General features: G+C 43.7%; 1 protein-coding gene across 44 annotated transcripts in view; it reads left to right on the top strand.

Moving 5' to 3' along the window:
• The window catches only part of LOC120902649 (dystonin), a 203,053-nt gene that overhangs the window by 84,810 nt on the left and 96,317 nt on the right, over window positions 1-21,926 (top strand). For 28 of the 44 annotated variants that reach the window (XM_040311593.1, XM_040311594.1, XM_040311590.1 and 25 more), the window contains exons 1-3: window positions 449-567; window positions 5,197-6,451; window positions 14,728-14,789. In XM_040311593.1, coding sequence (XP_040167527.1) covers window positions 5,932-6,451; window positions 14,728-14,789 — 582 coding nt within the window. In that variant the 5' untranslated portion in view covers window positions 449-567; window positions 5,197-5,931. Of the gene's footprint in view, window positions 1-447; window positions 568-5,196; window positions 6,452-14,727; window positions 14,790-21,926 lie in introns of those variants that run through there. The other 16 variants (XM_040311572.1, XM_040311573.1, XM_040311585.1 and 13 more) reach the window with 3 other exon arrangements.

Below are 21,926 nucleotides of genomic sequence, written 5' to 3'. Positions count from 1 at the left end.
CAACTTCCACTCACACACATAGGCGTCGGCGGCTCACTAACACCATCAGTGTCGGATACGCTTTATGTGTCAGGTGCGCATCGGTGACGTTTTAATGTTTGAATAGAGAGAGAGAGCGCGAGAAAGGCAGAGAGAGAAAATTATAAGAAACATTGAAAAAGAACCTGCCTGCAGTACGCGTGGGGAACGTGAACCATAGAGCGGGAGAGAGAGAGAGAGATAAGAAAAGAAACATCATCCTCTTTCTTCGAAGTATGCTTCTTTGACTGCATGTGTATATGTGTGCGCTTTTATGCTTACGCGGGGGCGCGATATCTTACAAGAGCGCGAGAGAGAGAGAGAGAGAGCAGTTTACAGAGAGGGTATGTGTGTGTGTACGACCGCGCGGAAGAGAGCGAAGCAGCGCGATGTTGTGGAACGCGCGTTCACTTTGCGACGTCCGGAACTGCTCGACTCTCAGTACTTAGCTGAAATTCGTTGCGTACGGTTGTTCGACAACGCGCCGCTACGAAAAAAGCGAACGAAGTGAAAAAAACCGTCCTCAACATCTTTTCCTCTTGCAAAAAAGTAGGCAGTGTTTGTGTTTGTTTCTTTACATTTTCCTCTCTTCCAACTGTGTGTGCACTGATGTTCGTCGTTCGTACGTTGACGTCGTCGTCGTCGTCGCGTCTTTCCAGTTTGGTTGATGGGTTTTCTTGTCTAAATTTCCGTGCTTACCGAATGTGTCCGTGCGCCCGCTGTTGTGTTTTTCTCCAGCGTGTGTGAAGTGCGTATGTTTGTGTGTGTGCGTTTTAAAAGGTTTTGTGAATGGAAATGTGAGTGACGACTTCGCTGTGTTCTGTGTGAAGATCGTTGATCCGCAAGATCGTTGGAAAGGCTTCGGAAAGCTTTCCCCGCAGTGAGACCAATTCCAAGATGCCATTCTTTACGTAGATGTTTGTGTGTGTGAATGTGTGTGTTCGCTGAACAGGGTTAGTGTGTGACACGAAGCAGACAGAAATGTGCGAGAGCCAAAGAAAGATAGATTTATCAATGAACAGAGTTTAGAGTTTGTTTGGAACACAGAGGTGCATCAGACACCTTAGCTAACTTGCTGTACAAGTACTTTTTGTACAAGTATTTTGTTTTGATTTTGGTATGGATAAAATGCTGTAAACATTTCAACTCCTGTAAGACCTGGAAGAATCCAGAGACTTCTGGATACTCTGGAAGAAAAGAAAGCAACAAACGTTTAGGCTCTGAAGCAAAATACCCGTGGAGTTGGTACGTGGTGACGTCGTTTTTGTTCCTTCTCTCCCGCTAACGCTAACTGAGCGATAGCGGGTTTTGATTGTTGTTGTCCGTGGGGTACTTCTCCTGGGCAGGCCAGCCGTGGTCGTTTGCGGGGTTTCCTTCCAAAACCTTCTGACTGCCGATGCACGATACACGTACACACGCGGTGCGCGATAGCGACGCGTTTCTTCTCTGATATGAACCAACGCAAACGGGCAATGAAGAGGAGAGGTCTATAAATGTAGGAAGCAGGTAACACTGCACAGCAGTAGAAATGAGACAGAGTGGCATTATTTCTCAAGTGCTTTCAGCCGTTGTTTTTGGGCCGCTTCGCGCTGCGAGATGACGCGCCTTTTACATCCGACCGTGGAAGGTTCCGAAATAAATGAGGGCTTTAAATTCTGGTTTCTTTCTTCCAATCCGTCAGGGCATCGTTTTACCGGAGACAAGAGAGTGTGTAGAGAGGTGAAACTGACTGTGGGAAATGATGAGAAAAAATCATAAAGAAATTGTTCCGTTGTATTGCTTAATTTGCTCCCCGTGTGCCATAAACACAGAAATTCCAATGTCTTCCTCTGTTGCTTAGAACTCTGGACATGACCGAGTCGTCTGGCTTTGATTTACATATCCAAAAAAGATGACTTCAAATGGTGGTCTTAAGAATAAATTCTTCCTTCTGAAAGGTAGAAGAGCACGAAAAAAGTGGAGGAAAACAAAGAAATTATACACCGTAACCTGCTCCATTAATTCGCTAATGTCTTTCAGTTTATTGGTACCGATTACACAAGTAATCAGCGGTGTGTTATGCCTTTAAAAATCATTTACAACCGTTCAAAGCTCTAATAAAAACTCTGTGCAAAGGCTTGTTCTGTGTCATTGCGGGCGGCGGGCAAAGGAGGGAAAAGGAGAGGATAAAAACCGTCAAATTATTGAGGTTATCGGTTTTCTTCGCAACTCAAGCCACACTCGCAACTCAAGAGGGAGGCCAATTACTTTCGCTGTTGGATAACTTTTCCGATCCACCCTCTCTCCACACCCCCAAAAGTGACCCATAGTGATCGGTGTTTTTTTGTTCTCCTTCGCTTTAGCTATTATGCAATTAAACGGGGTTTTCTTGTTTTTTCACCTTTCAACTTCCTATTGCAACCTTGCCTGGCGATCGTACGTTTTACTAGGTGGGTTTTTCGTGAAAATGTTTCTCCAATTCCCTTTCATTTGAAGTGCAGGGGGGAAACCGGAAAGAGATGCTTGTGCTGTAGAGGGAGGAAGAGGGATGAATTATGGATGAAGCTTTGAGGTTCTTCCATTTTCTCACCCCAAAAATGGTGTGAGACGAGTTAAGGCGAGCTTCGGTGTCATAATTGCGTTCCGGTCCGGTGGTACTCGGGCAGGGAAAGCAACTTTACTGCAAATCCGATTGAACCGGTACCAAACTATCAAAATAACAGTCCTGTTCAGAGGCCGTATTGCGAAACGAAACGAGGTAATAGCACGTTCCATTCGATTAAGCACCAATAAAAGCGGGACCGGTTAAGATCTATGGTCCAAGATGATTATGATGTTTCAACGGGTGGTCAACATTAATTTGATAAGGCTGTCTGTTCCACAGTCACCTTAACATTCCCCGTGCAACAGGTGTGTTTTGGTCGCATTTTTTGTGCGTGTTTTGGAACAGGAGCTCTATATCGATTGCTGTGTGGCGGCAGTTGTTGCTGTTGTGTGTAATACTCGTGGTTCGGATCGTGTTTCATCGAACCGCGCGATCGCGATCGGCAAAATTATGCGGGCAGCAAATCGAAATTTAAATGTGATAAAAATGTAAATTAAATCGCCAGCCCCGGAGCGGGCCACACATTTATTGGCATTTAATTACGAGCAGTTCGGAATTTCAGCCTTCCTGTTGTATGTGTATCTGCTCGACACGATCGATCGATCGTTGGTTATTGGGCATCAGAAATTCGAAGTGTCCTAAGGATAGGAAAATGGCAGCAAGAAGACTCAGGATTATCATGGTGTTGCATTCCCGTGGTAAATTATTTTCTTTGCCAACGGTGGTGTGGTGCAGTCAAGGAAGAGGGAGTGTGACAGTATTTATTGAGTTTTTCTTACCGGTTTTTTGCTGTACTGCTGCGTGTGTCCTTCTTCTGCTTCTCCAGCTGGGACTGGAACTGTCGGGATTCGATTAAAAATCCGGTTCTCCTGAATCTTCAGCAGCATGATCTCTTCCCAGGAATGGTTCCGATTATGCAAATGGGGCCGGCATAAGCTCGATAAATGTTTAAAAATGTTTTGCTCATAGCACGAAAAAATAGCCTAAAGCTCTCCACACCGACATCAAGGCACAATGTTGTGGAGTAAATTGGTGGCGTCAGTTTTAATCCTGTTAATGGGTCGGGAAGTCGGCTATAGCTTTTGGGATTTGTGTATGGCGAGCTAATGAGATCTTTTCTCTGAGAATATAGCATTCGTGAACCATTAAAGAAATTCGGCTCAATTTGAAAGAAGTCCTGAGGCTGTCTGGGGGTAAGAACTTTCAGATTTCATCAGGTAGTTGAACACATTCGAGTAGTCTGAAAGGGATGTTGTAGGTTGAAATTTTATTTCCTTATTTTGAAATACAAAGTACAGGGAAACACATACATATGCATTACAAATCTTGATATGATTATGAACTCAGGGTTTTAAGGCATCTTTTCCATAAATTCGACATGTAGAAATAAGCAAAGCATCCGGTACCCGAGACCGCATAAAAATCGTTTTGTATAACACTGTATACATTAGCCGGCAAATATCTGACGCATAAATTACAAGATCTTGCTTGGTTGGCAGCTCGCGGCAACAAAACCCATAGAATGACAGATCCAATGTACCTCCCGGGTCGGTTCCAGGAAACGTTGATTTTTGTTTTTCTGATATTTCAAACACCACCAGATATGTTTTGTCAGGCAAAGGCCCGTCGAGGTGTGTGTACCTGTTTTTAAGAGCCCACCGGTCGCGGAACCTTGCTATGTAAGAGAGGCCCTACTACTCTGTATGTGTGTGTTTGTGTTTCAGAATTGTCTCTCAAATGACTTTACACGTCTGTGTATGCGTGTGCAAAGGGAAGTCGAAGGAGAAGTCCCATTTTCGCGAAACCCTGGACGATGGCAGGGAATTCTTTCCATATTTCTTCCCATACCGGTTCTCGCTGGGACATTGGGAACGGGGCGCGTTCGTTGTTGCTGTTTGCATTATGCGAAGGTTGACTGGATGTGTGGACTTGGAGAGCTTTTTTTAGGCGCTTCCTCAAGATCTCCTGCAGGAAGAATCCACCACTCCTCCACTATTGAACTGCGAACAAATCTCGGCACTCGCTCTCGGTGGGAAGAGGCTTTTCCTCTCTGCTTTTTGAAGATGTGTCGGGAGAGAGACAGAGACAGAGAGGATACAGCATGGGGACTTTGGCCCGGCAGCGAAAGTGGTGACCTGGATGGGTCGGCGGAGGTATTTCTCTTCGTTTCCCCGTTTTCTTGGCACGGTCCGAAAAACCGGTCTGCTTTGGTGTCGCGGTAGGCATTCGGAAGGGAAGTTGAAGGAATTATCACTAACGGCGCCGTGCGCACACTTACACATACACATTTCAAGAAAGGGTGTAGAATGTGTTAGGAAATGGGTTTGGCAAGTTTGAAGTTGGCGTTTAAGAGTAACCAGTGTATAGAGTTCAAACTTTGGAATTGGAATTGACTGTGTTCTTGTGAAATTAGAACTTCAATTGTCTTCAATTGTGAAATAATGTCTTGTGGAACGTTCTGGAACTAAAAGTTCAACAAACTGTGCAGTGGTGATCGTGCAAACGTCGCGTGAGATGATGTAGTGAGTGGAAAAGAATTTGCCCAGAATGTGTCATTAATACAACAAGTGTTTCTTATTTGATTCTGTTATTAGCAGCCCCAGTAGGAAACGAAAGCATAAATAATAAATCGATCGACAAAGCCAGCCCAACGCAGCTTCATGTTTGTGAGTGAAAAAACGATTTTCTCGTGAAGAAAATTAGCGCACAAACGCGTGTGCCTGCAGTGGTGATTCGGGGGGAAAAATAGCGTACGTGAATACGAAAATCAATCGAAAAAGATATAAGGATGGATAATTTCGACGAAGAAATATAAATCCATTCCAAATCGGAAGATTCAGTGGTGGTGACGAGTGAAGTGATTTAATTGTGACGAGAGAGAAGCGAGAGAGAGAGTGTCAAAGTTTGTGCATCTCGCGAGTGAAAAGTGTCTTTATTTTGTATTTTTTGTTATTATATCATTAATATTCAACTAAAGTGCCATTAACAACAGCAACACCCCACTACTGCGCAACAATCGTCCTTACATAATCAGTGCGCAAGAAGCTTCAAATAATACCCACCCTTACCAGTATATATTCGTCCCGCTTGTGTTTTTACATCGTTTAACCAACTACTAAAGCAGCAAAACAACAAAAAAAAACATAAAAAAGGAAACAACAACTTAAATCCTCTTATAACCAACAAAACAACGGCTTCGATCGATGTAAAACGAGTACGAAAACGAGTAGCGCAACATTAACGAGGAGCAAAACGAAACGAAGCAAAAAGAGTCGCTCCCTCGCTAACTACGAAAATCCGCTCACAACGGTAGAAGAACAGCGGAAACAATGTCAACGCAATCATACTACAAGGACCGGCTCGGGTTCGATCCGCGGGAAGCACTGTACGACAACAACAATGGTGAGGTGCAGCAGCACCACACCAGCAGCAGCTCGACCAGCATCAACAACAATCATCACCATCAGCAGCATCAGCAGCAACAGTACCATCAAACGATTACGACCACCACAACGCACCGGCACAGCATCGGTGGCAGTGGTGGTGGTGCTGTGGCCACTAGCAGCAGCGGTGGCACAACAATAGTGGGCAAAAACCATCACTACTACAACAATGGTGGCGGTGGTGGTAGCCCCGGCCCAGGCAACGGCACCGTAGGTGGTGGCGGCACCAGTCCGCACAACGGTGGCAGTCATCATCAGCATCATCACAACAACAACGGTGAATACTACCATACGACGCCGGCCAAACGTCATCGGCAGTCGTTCACGGCGACGTCACCGGCGACCGGCTCGTCGCTGAACGTTACCAGCCAGGGCGGCTACGAGGATGCGCTGACACAGTTTAAAGGTACTGAATTGATGACGATATGGGAACATTTTGTTTGGGATACGATAGGTACGTCTGTTTGCAGGTTGCCTTTTTGAGTGGCCGTGGCGCCGCGTGAGTGTGTGGTAAGCCGCGTTGTGCCTTGAAGCCGTGTGAGCATGCAGTGTTGTGTTTCTTCTGCTCGTTGGCCGCCGAATGTTGCTACAGCTGCTCCAAGGAGAGTTTCTGGAAAGAGGAAAGAGACAACTTCCTGCCGGAGATATTATAACAGTTTTGCTGCTGTCGTTTGCCTAAAGTGTTCTTTCGCTAACATCCTGCGTCGCTGCATCCCGGTTTTTTGTTTTGTTTGTTCTTTCTTTTTCTCTATATGATGTCCTTGATCCCGAAACACACTTTGCTGTTGATTTGTTTATTTTGTTTTTATCTCAAGTTTATTTGTGTCTTAAAGAAATCGTGCGCTATGAATTGCTTTTATTCATAGATTGGCAAACAAGGCTATCTTGTTGTGAATTCAGGTGTACTATTCCTGGAGAAAGTTAGCATAAACAAGTTCTTCCTGTTTGTGAAGGCTTCATATTCTTAAAAAAGAACCAATAAATGGTTTTCTCTCACCAATATATTTTAAATTTTTTTAAAATAATTTATTCTTTTTCCATTTTTGTATTCTTTTTTTCTAAGTTGTATTTGTTGTATTTTCGTTTAAAATCTTGTTTGATTGTATCTTTTGCATTGTGTTTAATAATTTGGGTTAAATTTTAACATTCCATTGTTAAAATTACTCTGAGTTTTAGGTTTTTTCCATTATTTTGAACAGTTGTTTTGGTTGCTTTTTGTGTTTACTGCAAAATAACAAATACTGCCCAAAAAATCTTGATTTGTGTTTGATTTTGAATGGCTTTAATGAATTTCGATTGTTTCAGTTCAATCTATTCTATTGTTTTGTGTTGTTTTTTTACTTGTTATTAAGCTTGTTGTTTTCATTCGGCTTTTGGTTGTTGTTGTGTACTGTTATTTGTTGCTTGTTTTACTTCAATTATTATTTATATCTTTTTATCAAGTTCTTTCTTACACTTGATGCTCATCTCTTTTGTATTTACATTTTCTATTAATGATTTGTGTAAAGCAAATCTTGCTTTTAGAAACATGAAGATTTTATATTGCTTAACGTAACGAAATGACCAAAAATTATAAAAATCGCTTTTTGAAATGCCAATGTTTAATTTCATCCCACTGAACAACATTTGGGCGATAAACAAAAAAAAGCCTTTTCAATAAGGAAGCAGTGGCTCTTTTTCACAATCAATGCTGTTTTTTGTGTTCTCTATGTATGCAGCTGTGAGTCACACGCTTTGTGGGATAATTCGGTCCACAGCGCTACTGAAGACTGCATTTCCGACTTGTTCAGCTTGCTTAGTTTCGTCTTTTACTGAACGAAGCAGCAAAGAAGGGATTGGCCTGAATGTGTGCAAAAGCGATTACTCATCAAATCGTTTAAAACATTTTTGTTTTGTTTTGTTTTTTTGCGCTCCAACTGTTCCGCTGACCCATCCCGGACCAAATTGATTGCAAAAATGCATTCCTCAACGCTACCTAAAAGGCTCGGCCGCGGCAGATATTTATCGATAAATCACGTGCGTCAGTAGTACGCAAGTGTTGTGTGCATCATGAGTGTTTGCGGTTGACGTCAGAGGGAGGGGTGTAGCGTTGTTTATCGGGTTTTAAGCTTCCGATTGTTGGTCCGTCTTGTCACAGAGCGATCCGAGATTGGAGCGCGCGGTTAGTTGGGACATTGTGGGCTGGGCAAAAAAATAAAAAAGAAGCAAAGCATGCCGGTAGCGTTTGATGTTATAATCATACTTGAGCACTAATTAGGAACGCTTCATTGAGTCTGTTTTATTTCGTTATCGTGATATTCATGATTGATTAGATTCGGACCATTCCGGCACTGACTGTTTGTACGTATGGTCTTCGTTCACTCCCAGCGTGTCGAATTGTCTGTTGCGCCTCTCTATCCGGTAGTAGCAAACGGCAATGGGCTATAATTGAATTAACACAATATCCCACCAACCAATAACCCTCAGCAGAAGCGTTCCTTCGTGGTCCCTCTGCTCCTCTAGGGGTTTCGGAAGTCACGTCACCAAAATGTGTGTCCACAGTTCTTCCCCGTAAGTGTGTCCCGTGAGTAATTCGCCTATTTGTGGTCGTGTACGAGCGACTCGCTAATGGAAATGACGACGGTCGGGGTCCGGATGACATTGACAGCAATTCAAATATTGGTATTTCCGTTTCAGACTGACAAAAGCTGTATGTTGGCAATTTTGGGGAATAGAAATACTGGCGATATGGTGGTAAGCGTTACAAGTGGCTCCGTAGCGTAGTATTCCAACTGTGTCCAAGACCAGAGTTAAGGTGTTGGGTATTATGTTTTTATCGCAATAGTGATGTTGAGCCACAGCTGTGACGAAGCAGTATAAAAGATATGATAAGCGAATTTGGATGTTTAGCTCTTCAACACCCGAACATCGAAGCGTGCACAATGATTGATTGGGTTAGCAAAGTAAAGTATGTATTATTTCTCCCAAAATTCTGTTCCGTTTCACCCCAAAGGGGATCAATCAATTTCCGTGTGACCATTCGAACACGCAACACAAACAGGGGTTACTGGTGTATGAAAGCGTCAGGTAAACGCAGGACAATGTATATTAGTCACTTGGAATTACGCGCCCAATTTGGGCTATTCTGCGCGTCCAAGGCTCGCCGAGCCGCGCTGATTAATCGAGAAAGTCGACACGCAAACGCTTTTTATCATTTCATCCCTCCCCGTACGCACGCCCTACTGCCTGCCTGTTTTGTTGCCATTCGACTCACGCACGATCTTTGATCGATCGATCGCAATTGTTGACATCTAAGACATGTCAGGTTTGGGTGGAGTGTTTTTTTCTGCTGTTCGTGGAATCGTTTTCACGTTGTGGTGGGGGAGCTTGTTTCGAAGCGTCCTCCTTGTCGTAGTAGTACCATTTTGCCCTCTGTCGTCTGATATATTCGTCCGATTGTCATCGACTGGGCCAGGTGGAATGTTAAGCAAGCCTGTAGTTGGGCTTTTTTCTCGCTTTTGCTAAAATTAGCGCTGTCTGGCGCCAGAAAGCGTTGTTTGGTAATATTGTTGGTCTTTACTGCCGGAATGTTTTTTGTGGTTGTGGAGGCAGATTTAAGAATTCTGCTCACGCGTTTGTCCGCGAATGAATCACCAAAAAACCGTACATTGTAATGTGTTGGAATAGGAACTGGTGACGTTTTTACTGGAGCTGTTTTAAATGTATATGATCGCTTTTAGATGGGTTGCAAATGGCGGAAAATTTTAATTTTAAAAATATGTAACGAAAATATTTATCAAATCAATTAATCATTTGCCGAGATTTCTAATGTTTACAATCTTTAAGTCTTGTGTAATTTGAAGCTTTTTATTATGGTCCAATATTGGCCCCTTTAGTTCTTAATTTTAGGCATTCATGTTTTCCACATGGAGACTTCATCTAAATGTTGTTGTTAGCATATGAAGCTAATCGATGGCTCGAGTATTTTCAAGTATTAAATAATGTGTTAATCCGTAATCAATCCAAAAATCTGCAAATTTTTATCACGTATTGTTCATTTTTGTTCGGGTGATACTTGAAAGGAACTTTTCCTCTAGGATTTACAGTCGTTGCCACTAAATTTAGGCTCTAACTCACCTATTGTTGGGTTTAAGGTACCAATTTTTGACAGCGTGTAATTTTTGACTCCGAGGCATCAATTGTTGACAGTGCGCATCAATCAGTCTCTCAGGCATTAATTTTAGGAACGTTTTATTCACAAAATTTTACGTAATATCTGAAACTGTGTGCTTTAAAATTATTTAATTTATTTAACCAATTTTATGCCAATTTTGGAAGCTAATATAAAGTAAAAAAAGTCGTCATATACTAAGAGGTGTAAACAATGTCTTGATTATTTATAAAATTTCATTAGTTTTCCAAACAAAGAAAAAAACAACCAAATTACCTGGTTTTTTGTTGCGTTTATATGATCTAACATTACAATTGTCATAATTATGCTCAAATACCTTTTAAAAATGATCATGATTCTTAACAGATTAAAAAAATGTTGACTTACAGACAGAAATAGGTTCGTTGGAGTCAAAAATTCATGAGTACTGACAAAAACTGATGCCTCAGAGTCAGCAGCGACCTTTGCAGACCAGAGTCCCAGCAGCAACCCAGCGTATGGGGTATATTAACATTCCATTTTTGATGTTTTAGGACACTTTTTTCGAATTATGGCGCTTGAAATTATGTTCTAGGATTAATTCTGATAGTTGAATAATATTAAATGCTTTAGCGGATATATCCAACATATACAAGATCTAGAGAAATGAATACAGATCTAGATCGTTTGTTATTTTACTATTCCAGCAGCTGCTAGAATCGAATTAGTGACTAGCAATTTCAAAGCCACGCTCAGTGTAAACCTAATTTTCAAGAAACTTACTTAGATTGTAATACACAACAACATTGTAAAAATATTCCATTTGAATAGTAACCGCTTTTGTGTGAATCGAAATCATCCCCTGTTTGTCTTAAAATCAAAGGCGAAGACAGCTTTTAATGTGCCCGGTATAAGTGATATGCCTTGGAAAAAATCACAAAACAAAGCCCACACCAATGTATGAATGAACTTGTCTAGCTTGCACACACACACACATGCACACAAAAAATACATAGACAAAAGCAGCAGCCCTTACCTTCGCCGTCGACCGTGATTTTGTTTGCTGACGAAAGCTTCACATTCGCGCCCACCTCCCCCCAGCGGAACCGCGGAATCTGTCTCCCGGTGTACTCCGTCGAACCACATTCGCACGGTTGTGTGTATGTTGTTGGGGCCGTGCCTGTCGCACACAGCACGTTGCCACAGCATCATGCCGTTGGAGAAGATGGCTTTTAGTTGGCCATTCATCTTCACCCAGCTCTCTAGGTTAGACGATGACGATAGAGATGATGCGGAGGGGAGGCAGAACAATCTCCTTCACGCACACACCGCCTTTCACAAACCACACCACCCACCCACCCGGGGGGGGAATAGTGGTGTTTGAGTTTTTTTTTATGGATTCCGGAACCGGTTTGAAGTTTTCCTGCGGTGAAGCCTTCTTCGACGACCCCCGCGCGCGCGCGGCCCAGGCGGTGGTAATTGAATTTGAGACGAACAGGAGGTAAAAATATCCGCGTGCAACTCTCTCTCTCTCCCTTCCCATCCGGCGGGCGTTTTTATGTGCCCTCTGCTTCGTCCCGTTGATTTATCTTTCCTGTGACTTGGGTCGGTTTTCGCTCGGCTGATGCCTGCCTGCTGACATCAGGGGGTTGGTTTTGATTAGCCCTTTGGAGTTTCTTTTTGCAAGCACGAAGGGAGGAATGTATGAATTCCATGCTTATGGCGACTGGGAAAGCTCCTCTCGGCGAGATTATCATCGACTCTCGTTATCGTTCAATCTTGGAGAATGTGTGTTGTTGTTTTTTTTTGGTGCATGGATCTAATCGTTCCTATAGAAAAGAAAAGGAAGAAAGTAGGTTAAAATACTAGGCAATGTCATTTAAATGCAGTAATTTATTGTAAGGATAAAAACAAAAAGGAGTATATTACACCCTCTCAACCCTGAAATGTCCGCCCTAAGTGTGATTGTCGTTTGTCTTACCTTACAAATTGATGACGCCAGCAGCCGTCATTATAATTCATTTTCGGTCTCTTAACGACACGTGTACTTTCCCGCCAATATACGAAAAGGGCTTTTTCTATCGAACGTTTGTACTGTTTCCGTTTGCTTTTATGCTGTTGTTGTTGTTTGGAGCGGTTTTCCTTTCATCCCAACCGTTGGCAATCACCTCAAGGCAACCCAGGGACCCTTCTAGGGCACCTGCTCACAGTGAATCAACCCGGCAAGGTGGTGACACTCTCCATCGCGCTGCTTGGCATCAGGAGAAGGGGAACATTGTGGTTTTCAAACTGCCCGGACACCTAAATTACCTTCGAACACACACACCCGGCTCGACAAAGGGGGACGGAGTTGGAAAAAAAGTAAGAAACACATTTCGTCAGTGATAACGCACGCTTGAAAACACACACCACGCCAAGGGGGTGCGGCAGAGAAGGAGAATGTTTATGCTAATGAGTGTCAAACATGTTGTACATGCGCGCGCTCGTGCGACAAAACTGCCGTGTGGGTAAGTCTGCAAGATATATCCGAAGGAGTAAAGTCGAGTGCGCACGCACACGCGCATTCCAAAAGCACTTCACTGTCTTAGGCGCAGACAAGAGAGCAACACAGGGACTTTATGCGGCTAAATGTGTGACAATGGAGGAAGTAAACAAATTTGTTCGCTTTATCATCACCAGCCCCTTTATCAAACGTTTCCTGATGGAGACGGAAAAGGGCGGGCACGGTGGTGAATGCGGCGCTGGGTCGGTAAGACAACACCTTGTCGTGTCGCTTTTTTGGCACTTTTTTCTGGACCTTGAATCAAGAGACCATCGCGGGTGTGTGTGTGTGTTGTTGTGGTTTCTTGTTGTACCTCCACCATAGGAAGAATGTTGGTTTGGATATGGTGTGTGATCGGTGATACCTCACGTCATTACCTATCCTATCTGCTTGGTTTGCAGTTTGTGAGGCGAAATCGCACTTCTGTTAGGTTCCATTATGTTCGGCGGCAGGGGTTTTGAATTGTACGCATTTGAGTGGCAATATAACGCATAGGCTCAGCCCTTTTCATAAGTGGCATTGGACAAGGCAGCGCGATCGCGCATAAAAGCAGGAGGAGTTAGTTTGTAAATAGGAGGCCATTTAGAGGCGCTGAAGAATAATTGCATTAATTTAACTGTCAAAACATGTATTATGGATACTCATTCACAGCTAGAGAGATGGCGGGTTAGTAGGCTCGCTTCTGTTGAAGTGAGTAATACGTTGAATAGTGTATTTCTTGAATGAGCTTCTTATGTAATGTTTCCAATTATGGAATTAATAATGCATTAGCATTTGTGGTAATTTGATGAGCACGACATTAGACGCGCTGCTGTGTGAATTTGACAGTTTTCAGTCGAATTTATTATAGTTATTTAGATAATATGTAATTGAGGAGTTTTATGTAGTTCACTTTAATCGCAAAATGCATCATAAATTGTTCTTCTTCTTCTAAATTGTTATTAAATAATAAGCGGTTGATTGAACTGACAACTGTCAGTTTGACATTTAGTTGAAACATCTTCTTCTTCTTCGGTTTGTAACATACAAATTGTGCAACGTCATTTGATTTGTTATGTCAGCAGTCAACTTGACAGTTATCTGATAAAATTGTAAAATAAATTTAACTTATTAGGAAAATCTTTCCTATTGGAACCGTTCCTATTGCAAATAATTTTCTATGATGTCTATGGTTTCATCAGGCGATGGTTTTATGACCTAAATTTTCCCTTTCGGATTTTGATTTACCATGCCACGAAACCTAGGCAATTACAACTACCGGCTTTCGGGCGAAAGTGTAGTTCGTCGATTGCGGTGGTCGCTCATAAAACCGTTTACCAAAATCAAACGCTTCTCGTTTTCCAGTTCGTTGTCAATTATAATTTCCTGCTCCAATAAAATAAAAACACACACGAAACAAACCAGAAGCCGATTAAGATGTTCCATTTTGATTGCGGATGGGACAAGCAAAGGAGGTCTTCAAAACAAAAAATAAAACGCTACAAAAAGTAGTCGGAACGGATTTGCGAACTCCTCCCCAGGAGGGCATTTCAAGATCTCAAAACGTCAAGTCCCAGACCGTGCGGCAGAGTGTGTGTTGTTATTCGTGTGCGATCTTTTATCAACTATAAATCTCTTACTAATAAACCGTTTCTTGTTTGTTTGTTCAGCATGCGCTCGTTGATTAAACTCGCAATCCATCATAATTAGATCAACGTGTACTAATGCTTCTTTCTTTTCTCTCCCCCTCACCCACTCGCTCGCTCTCCCTTGGCACCATTCATCAACCAAACGATGCGTTACGTTTTGATGTATTCCAAAAAATAATGCGTATCTAATGGCAACGAAACGGTTGATCTGGTCGATCCTGGATGGCGCCTACGAATGATGTCGTCTGCTGCTGAATCCACTGCTGATGCTGCTTGTGATGCTGTTGGTACACTCACTATGGCCACCCTCCCCGTTCCTGCTCGTCATCGTCAAACGTCAACGAACCTCTGCTGTCCCTGCCCTTGCCGCCGCCACCGCACAGATGAGCGAGATGCCATACAGAAGAAAACTTTCACGAAGTGGGTCAACAAACATCTGAAAAAGGTAAGACACGGACATGGCCAATTTCGTTATTTTCGTAACGACGATTCGAACGACGAACGCGATGTTGCCGTTCATGATGATGATGATGATGATGATCATAATGATGTGCTGTCGAATGGTTTTGCTGTTGTGTTGGGAGTGGGGAGTGGGGTGATCAATTTTGCACTCTCTCATTGACGCGTGTGTGTCCGCGTGGGGACCACCTACACAAGCGCGAGTCTCTCTCCCTCCTTGCTAAGCATGATCAGTTGGCCTTTCACTCTCATTTCGGAATTCGCTAAACTTGTGGGTTTCATGAAGTGTTTTTATGGTCGTTGATGTTGTTATTACTAATGGATCTCAGAAGTTCGATGTCGCAGATTTATGATTTCGTTTGGATGGCGGAGTTCCTGTTTTTTTCCTTTCTTTAAAACATTCGTATCAGTTTTGTTTGACGATTCTTAGTTTCCATGTTTTCCATGCGTGGGAAAGCAGTAGTTGTGCCAATGTATCGCGCAGTACATGTTTCATTTTCCACTCAATTTATTGCTTCCGTTCGTTGCTTTACTGTGCAATGAAGTCTTTTGAACAATCGTGCCAAATAAGTACTTTTGAAATAGGAACTGGGTACAAATTATTTGTTCGTAAGTTGCACATATTGTTTAGATTATTTTAAAAATTTGGAACGAGGTCTTAAACCTATCTCTGTGTAGCTTTTACTGTACTATTTGTAAAAATTGGCTCAGTGATTGGTCTCCAAAAAATGCAAGAAAGTAACCAATGTTTTCAAGCTATGATGCTTTTAAATTAGTTTTGAAGATCCTTCTTTTTAAGGCTTTTTTGACGTCATTTTTCATTCGATAAACGGTACAAATTGGACTCAGAGCCTATCAGGCACAAGGCCATTTATAGCTTCATATATTGCTGACAACATACCGGCCACCAAGCCATTAGAAGCGGATCGATATTCCGTTAGGTCGTCAAATGTCGACTCATCTGCATCCATTTCCAGACCAGATCTTGGTGCATTCCACCGAAGATTCGTGGAAAACGTCAGATCTTGTGTGTTTTTTTTTTCGACTGGCAAGCCAACACATCGACGCAACCGAAATTTGTAACATCAAGGCATCGATGCAGCAATTAAACGGCAATCGCCCTCCAATCGATGGAGCTCATGATTAATCGATGCTTGTTTGGAATTGTGTCTCCCGAAAACCGTCGGCTACCAACGAAGCTTCTAAAAGGTTCGGCTGGGCAGTAGGGAATGTAGGTCGCGCGTTGATTGTGTACAGCGCAGGAAGCAAACTGTGTACAAATCTCGCGCAGTCTGCCGGTTCGGGCGTAGAGTACTGAAGAGAAGCAGGCAGACGGAGGAGAAACTGTTAAGCTACTTAATTGGGAGTGTCGTTCAATCAATGCCTCAATAGAGATTTATTCTCTGCCGTTCAATCGGAGGGCGCACTCATGCAGGAATGGTACGAGAGAGAAACCTTTGTCTTAGGATTGTTTTGTTTTTGGAACAGTGGTAAAAAGATTTGTGGAGGGATGCATTTGAAATTGTTTTTTAATTGTGAATATTTACGATGAATTGCAGAATTAGAAATAAGAAAGAGGAGTAAATACAGTAAAATATTTTGAATATATTTCAATTGAGAATGCAATCAATCCCTCAAATTTTGATATTGACATGATAAAGCCTTGAGGTGAAACAGAATATTACTTTACCAGTTACCTTGTACCTTGTGTACCTGGAGCGAACACCACTGCCTGGGAAAAAGAAAGTATTACTTCTGTCTCTTATGTTGATTCCTTGTATGTGATTTCGTGTGATCCAATATCGTATGTATCGTACGAGTTTCCAGACAGTGGAATAACAGCCACTCAACCTCAACAACAGTATGCAGTCCGTTACCGATCACAGGGCCTCACAGATCCGTAATACTCCGCCACCGCGTGGGTTTTTTTTTGTTGGTTGCGCGGATTCGATTAAAAGAAAACCGCCGGCAAAACAGTTGGTGTTATGAAGTCCGGTAGCTTGTCTGGTGGTAGTCGCCGCCACCACGAACGACAAAACCCGGCCACTATCGGTTCCCTTCCCCCCGAGGGGCAATAAATCTTAAGCGGAACGTACTTCAACGCCACCATGCCTACGAGGAACGTTGGCGGTATGGAACAAAAATCCGATACTGCAAAAATATCGGTCCCACCTCGATCGCTACTGTGGGGAGCGGTGGTTGTAACGGTAGGAGGACAGGTTGGCGCAGGAATTAGGTCTAGCAGGCAGGCTGGCTGGTTTGGCTGGACTTGTTAAGTATGCAAGCCATGCAGCTGACTCACGTGAATGATTTACTCTCCTGTCCCTTAGTGCGTTGCTGCGTCTCTCGGCGGAGACCTACGCGCGACGGTCGGTCCGTTTCTGCTCTAGAAAGCGTTGCTTTAGCTGCTGCTGCTGTCCATTCGCCATCTTAACGTGTGGTACGCGTTCGGCTCGAGTTACGTTACGCACGTCTGATATGCGCGCGTATGATCTCTGTCGGCAGCGTGTATGTGTACCCTGTCTCGTGCTCTGATTTTCCCCTCAAATGGATATCAACGCGCCCTCTAACTGGAGGGCTTCCTGGAGTGGACTTTCGGTGAAAGGCAACAGATTTAGCTAGAGTCTGGAGAAGATTACATTAAAGGCCCACATTGCCAAATGACTTGCTGTTGCCCGCTTGCAAGGTGAAAATCGAAAATCATTCAACTGTTGAACTCTGGTTAGGCTCTCAACTGTTCGATGAAGAAATAAGAAATATGTTTGGGGAGAAAACTAAAGCCTGGTAGCTGCGAGATGATTTACAAATTTGTAAGTCTGTCTTAAAATGGTCGTTTGGATGGATAAACGTGTCAAACAATCATATTTTTTTACCGGTCAACAAAGGTTGAGGAGTAGATAGGATTACGGTGGTGGGAGTGCTGCTTTGACAATCATGTGCTTAATTTCAACGGTTGTCTCCCGCGTAAGGGCGTGATTTATTTGACAATACTGTGGTTAGCAAGCTCATAAAGAGCTTCATTGTCAGGCACACATTTAACCCACACAGAGATGTAGTCTTCCTCGGCACAAAAATAACACCATTCGGTAAAACGGGAGGTACAATGATGCGCCTCTTAACGTACATACTCTGCCTTATACCTGTTGTTTGAAGGTGATCATCAGGCCGGCAGTGTCAAATTATCAATTTGTATGCTAATTAAACGAATCTTGAATGTTGATGTAGCCTCCAGTTTTTAGTTGACGCGGCTACATCGTCGTCCTTCATAGCTTTCAGCATTATGAAATTGATGCAAACTTGAAAGGGCGGTGGGTGGAACAGTAAAATAACAAACGACCGGAACCTGATCTTCCGTGGCGTCCCAGAGCTCTCTTCTTGTGTGCGGGCTGGAAATGGCAAACAAGTCGAGCGCTAATGTAAAGTGAGTGTATATTAATGTGGGAACTCATTAGTGCACTGATGGAATCTAGACACGAAAAGGCCTTTTTCGAGCGATGGATATGTTTTTTTTTGTTTAGAGCTGTCAAGAGATGACGAGTCTTTGAGAAGTTATAATGTCTGTAATGTCTGGAATCTAGTTCTATGGTGATAATACACAGAGCAGCTCATACAGCAGGATATTGAGAGATGAGTTGTTCGAAGCTATTTGTAATATTCAGATGTATAAACTCGGCTGATGAGCTGTTCGCGTGCGACTGGCGCCTGCATGTCCGGTGACGGGTCAGGTTGGGTCAGATTCTGTGAAACGATCATTGAAGAGTGTGTCGCGCACATGTTCGCTCGGACAGTAATTTCCCAACGTGCTTATACCCTCTTCCAATGTTCCAAGAAGAGCATCCGCTACACTACGGCCAAGCCCTGCTGACACACATTACCGTGCCGGGCCTTTAATAGCCACTGGTGCAACGTGTACGTAACGAAAGAAAAAACGTGATTCATAAGAAGAAGCGCACAGGGCGAGACGACATCACGACAAGAAGGTCACTATAAAAGAGATGCGATGGGGGCGAACGCTCACGATGACGGTGGCAGTAAATGAACGCATACTAGGGCAAGAAGTCACTGCAAACAAAACAAAACGCCTCTTATTTCGCCCCTTACACTGCTATTCTCCAGGTCCCGGGCGACTGGTGTGTCCACCCTGCAGTCGACATTCCGCGATTTCGCGAACCGTGGCGCACTCTGATTCTTTGTCTCCTGCCCTCTCCGATCATCATTAAATCTTCCACTGCACCTCTCTCCCAAGCCCGGGAGGAGGACGAAGCGTTAATGAATGCAGTTTGTTATGCGTGCCCAGTTGGTGCCCATGCACATTCATGTAACGCGCGGCCCGCCCTCCCTGGTACTTGTGGAGGGGTTGGGTCGTAAGAGATGAATCGATGTGTTTGCGGCACTTGGGAGAATTAATGTGGCAGCGTATGGCTGCGTAAGTGTGCATTAGCGTATTAGTACCTCCGCACAAGCGAAGAGTGTGACCTAGTGAATATCAAAATAGTCTCACCCGCGCCTTCTTTTTATTAAGTGTTGTTTGTGATCAACGAGAATGCATCTTGAAGCGGCAGTGTTTGCGAACTAGACAAGCATTGGAGGACTTTAATAATGGTGCTCTAGAGACGCTGTGGATAGTATTAAGATGGGATTTAATTTATTCCATTTAAGTCAAGTAGTCGAGTTTACTCATGTGGGAGGAGAGATACTTTTGATGAGCAGCACGTCCGCAACACAATAACCTCTTACCAACATGCTTCTGGGTGCAAAAAGACCCCGAAACTCCACCCAAAAATGACACACTCGGCTGTGCAGCAGAAAGCAAGGATTTATTTCAACACTTTTGCTTTATCCGGTAGACTTCTGCGCTCTGAGTCACACACTGTGTGTATGGTTTCACTTTTTATTTACTTTCGTTTCCTTCTCTGGGCGTGCGGTGGTGGTACGTACGGCTTTGCAACGACGACAACGTCCTCCGAGGCCTGTCAAGGGGTTTTCCTTTCGGGGATCCTTGACTGCGCATTCGATAAGGTGTTGTGCGTGCTTTTTTTTTTGCTGTGGTGCTGCTCTCGCTGGGAGGAGACATTTTGGTCATTTCTGCCATACATGGCGGCACCGATCGCAAGAAGAGAAGCCGCGCCTTACGCCCGTCTGTCTGGCGAGCTAGCTCTCGGTGCGCGCGCGGGTCCCCGCTGCCTAGGATGTCCGTATGAGGCGAGGGAATCAATTTAAATTCCCGGTGGCCCTCGATGTTTTATCATCTTGGTGTTTGCGTTTTGGTTGGTTTGATTTTTTACTTTGTGTTTTCGTTTTTCGTACAGAAAAAAACATTTGCATACAATGGTACGGCGATTATGCCAGCGGGGTAGTGCCGTCGGAGGGAGGGAAGGAGTTCAGTAGTAGTGAGTAAGTGGGTGCAAAAACGGGTGTCCCTGGGATTCGAAAATTGAAGGCAGATCGGTTTTAATGTTCATTTTCTCACGGGCGATGGTCATATGGGTGGTGGGTCCCTCAATTGTGGTGGATGGGGCATAAGTGCATTGTCTGAATCCGGCTAGTAGCGCACAGCGAACGGTCGTGTCTCTGATGCGTTCCACTGAAGTTATCTTGAGACTTGTTTCGATGATTGTGGACTGTGTTCGGAGCATATTGCAATAGAATACTAAGGTGCACGGGCAGATTGAAAAATGAATTTCTTATTTTCCCCTTTTTTATAACGAATTTATAAACTCTGCCATAAAACATTATTCGTGGATTCATTTTTATAGCAAAATGGCAAAATTAAGTATTTGAGCTATAAAAACTTATGGTATTCTTTATAGCAAAATTAATATGTTGTGCTGTCTATCTTCTTGAAGTTATTCAACCAATTTTCCAGTACATCCAGCTATGTCTCCTTGTCCGTCAAACACATTCCCATTACACACACCATACAATTGCATTAGCCCGTCATCTTCAAAGATTGCTAATCATGGTGATTTATAGCGAACTCTCCAGGGTAGGAGTAATTCTACCGAGCGTTAGTAGAAGTTTCAATTATTGGGAGAAATCTATCCAAACCTCCCCGATCGCACGCCCCGAACTCATACCAATAACACACATCGTCACTGGGCTTGGGACTGACAACCGTATAACCAGCGGGTGTCAAAACAGTCGAAAGAGGGAACAAATGAAACGTTTGCCGCGGCTTGAAACCACCACGTTGACGAGCTTCGCCTAAGAAAGGTGTATTTTTCGAGGCTCAGCTTACACACATACACCTAGCGACCAATGATCCGGCTGTTAACTATTCATTAGTGCGGTCGAGTGTTGGAAATTGTTCGCGAAAAACGTGAAATATGAATCTACGGATTGGTCGTTCCGTTTTCCCTTTTCCTACCTTCGTAATAATGCCTTCCACACGAGGACGCCTTCCACGGTTTCGGCGGTTTGTTGTGGGGGGGTACTGCTCGGTTCGTAACGGTGTGTTCCGCTCGACGACGGTCCGCCAAGGGGCAGGCACAGGAGAAGATATCATGCGGCGCGATGAAGCGACAGCCTAGACACTTATTTATCATCGACCCGATCGATCACTTCGGGTTGGCCTTATTTCGCTTTCGCTCGACTATGTATAATGGTTCTGTCACGGAATGGTTGTGCGGTCGCGCTTGTTGGCAAGAAAGTGGAAGCGCCGTGCCGTTTGGAAAACGGTGTTATCTTCGCCGCGAAAGCTTGGCACTTTTGAATACATGGGATACATGGGAAGAGGATGGTAGTGATGTGTACACTCCAGTCGTGGAATGTGGGAAGTGATTTTTGAGTAGCTTAAGTTAGGTTATTTACCGCTAGAAGAAGAGCCAGCAGAGCGGATGTAGGTCGATGGTGATAGGTAAGAGAGGCCAAGTTGTTCTAATTGTGTGTGTTTTTTGTTTGAGTACATTGGGAAATACAAAAGTTGTGGCACAGTACCGTAATGCCGAGTGCATGTTACATAAACAATAACCTCAAAATCAATTAGAAAAGTAAACCGCACGAATGTGCGACGCCATTGTGGCGCAACGGTTTTATACTACTACCGCGCATCATCAACTACCGACCCCGAACGATCTGGGGAGTTCATTTGATTGGTAAGAGCGCAGCATCTGTTAACCAGTAT

The sequence above is a fragment of the Anopheles arabiensis genome, chromosome 3 (assembly GCF_016920715.1).
Source record: "Anopheles arabiensis isolate DONGOLA chromosome 3, AaraD3, whole genome shotgun sequence".
Lineage (NCBI taxonomy): Eukaryota > Metazoa > Arthropoda > Insecta > Diptera > Culicidae > Anopheles > Anopheles arabiensis.
The sequence above is the reverse complement of the archived record's forward strand: the minus strand, read 5'-3'. Positions and strand labels throughout refer to the sequence as shown.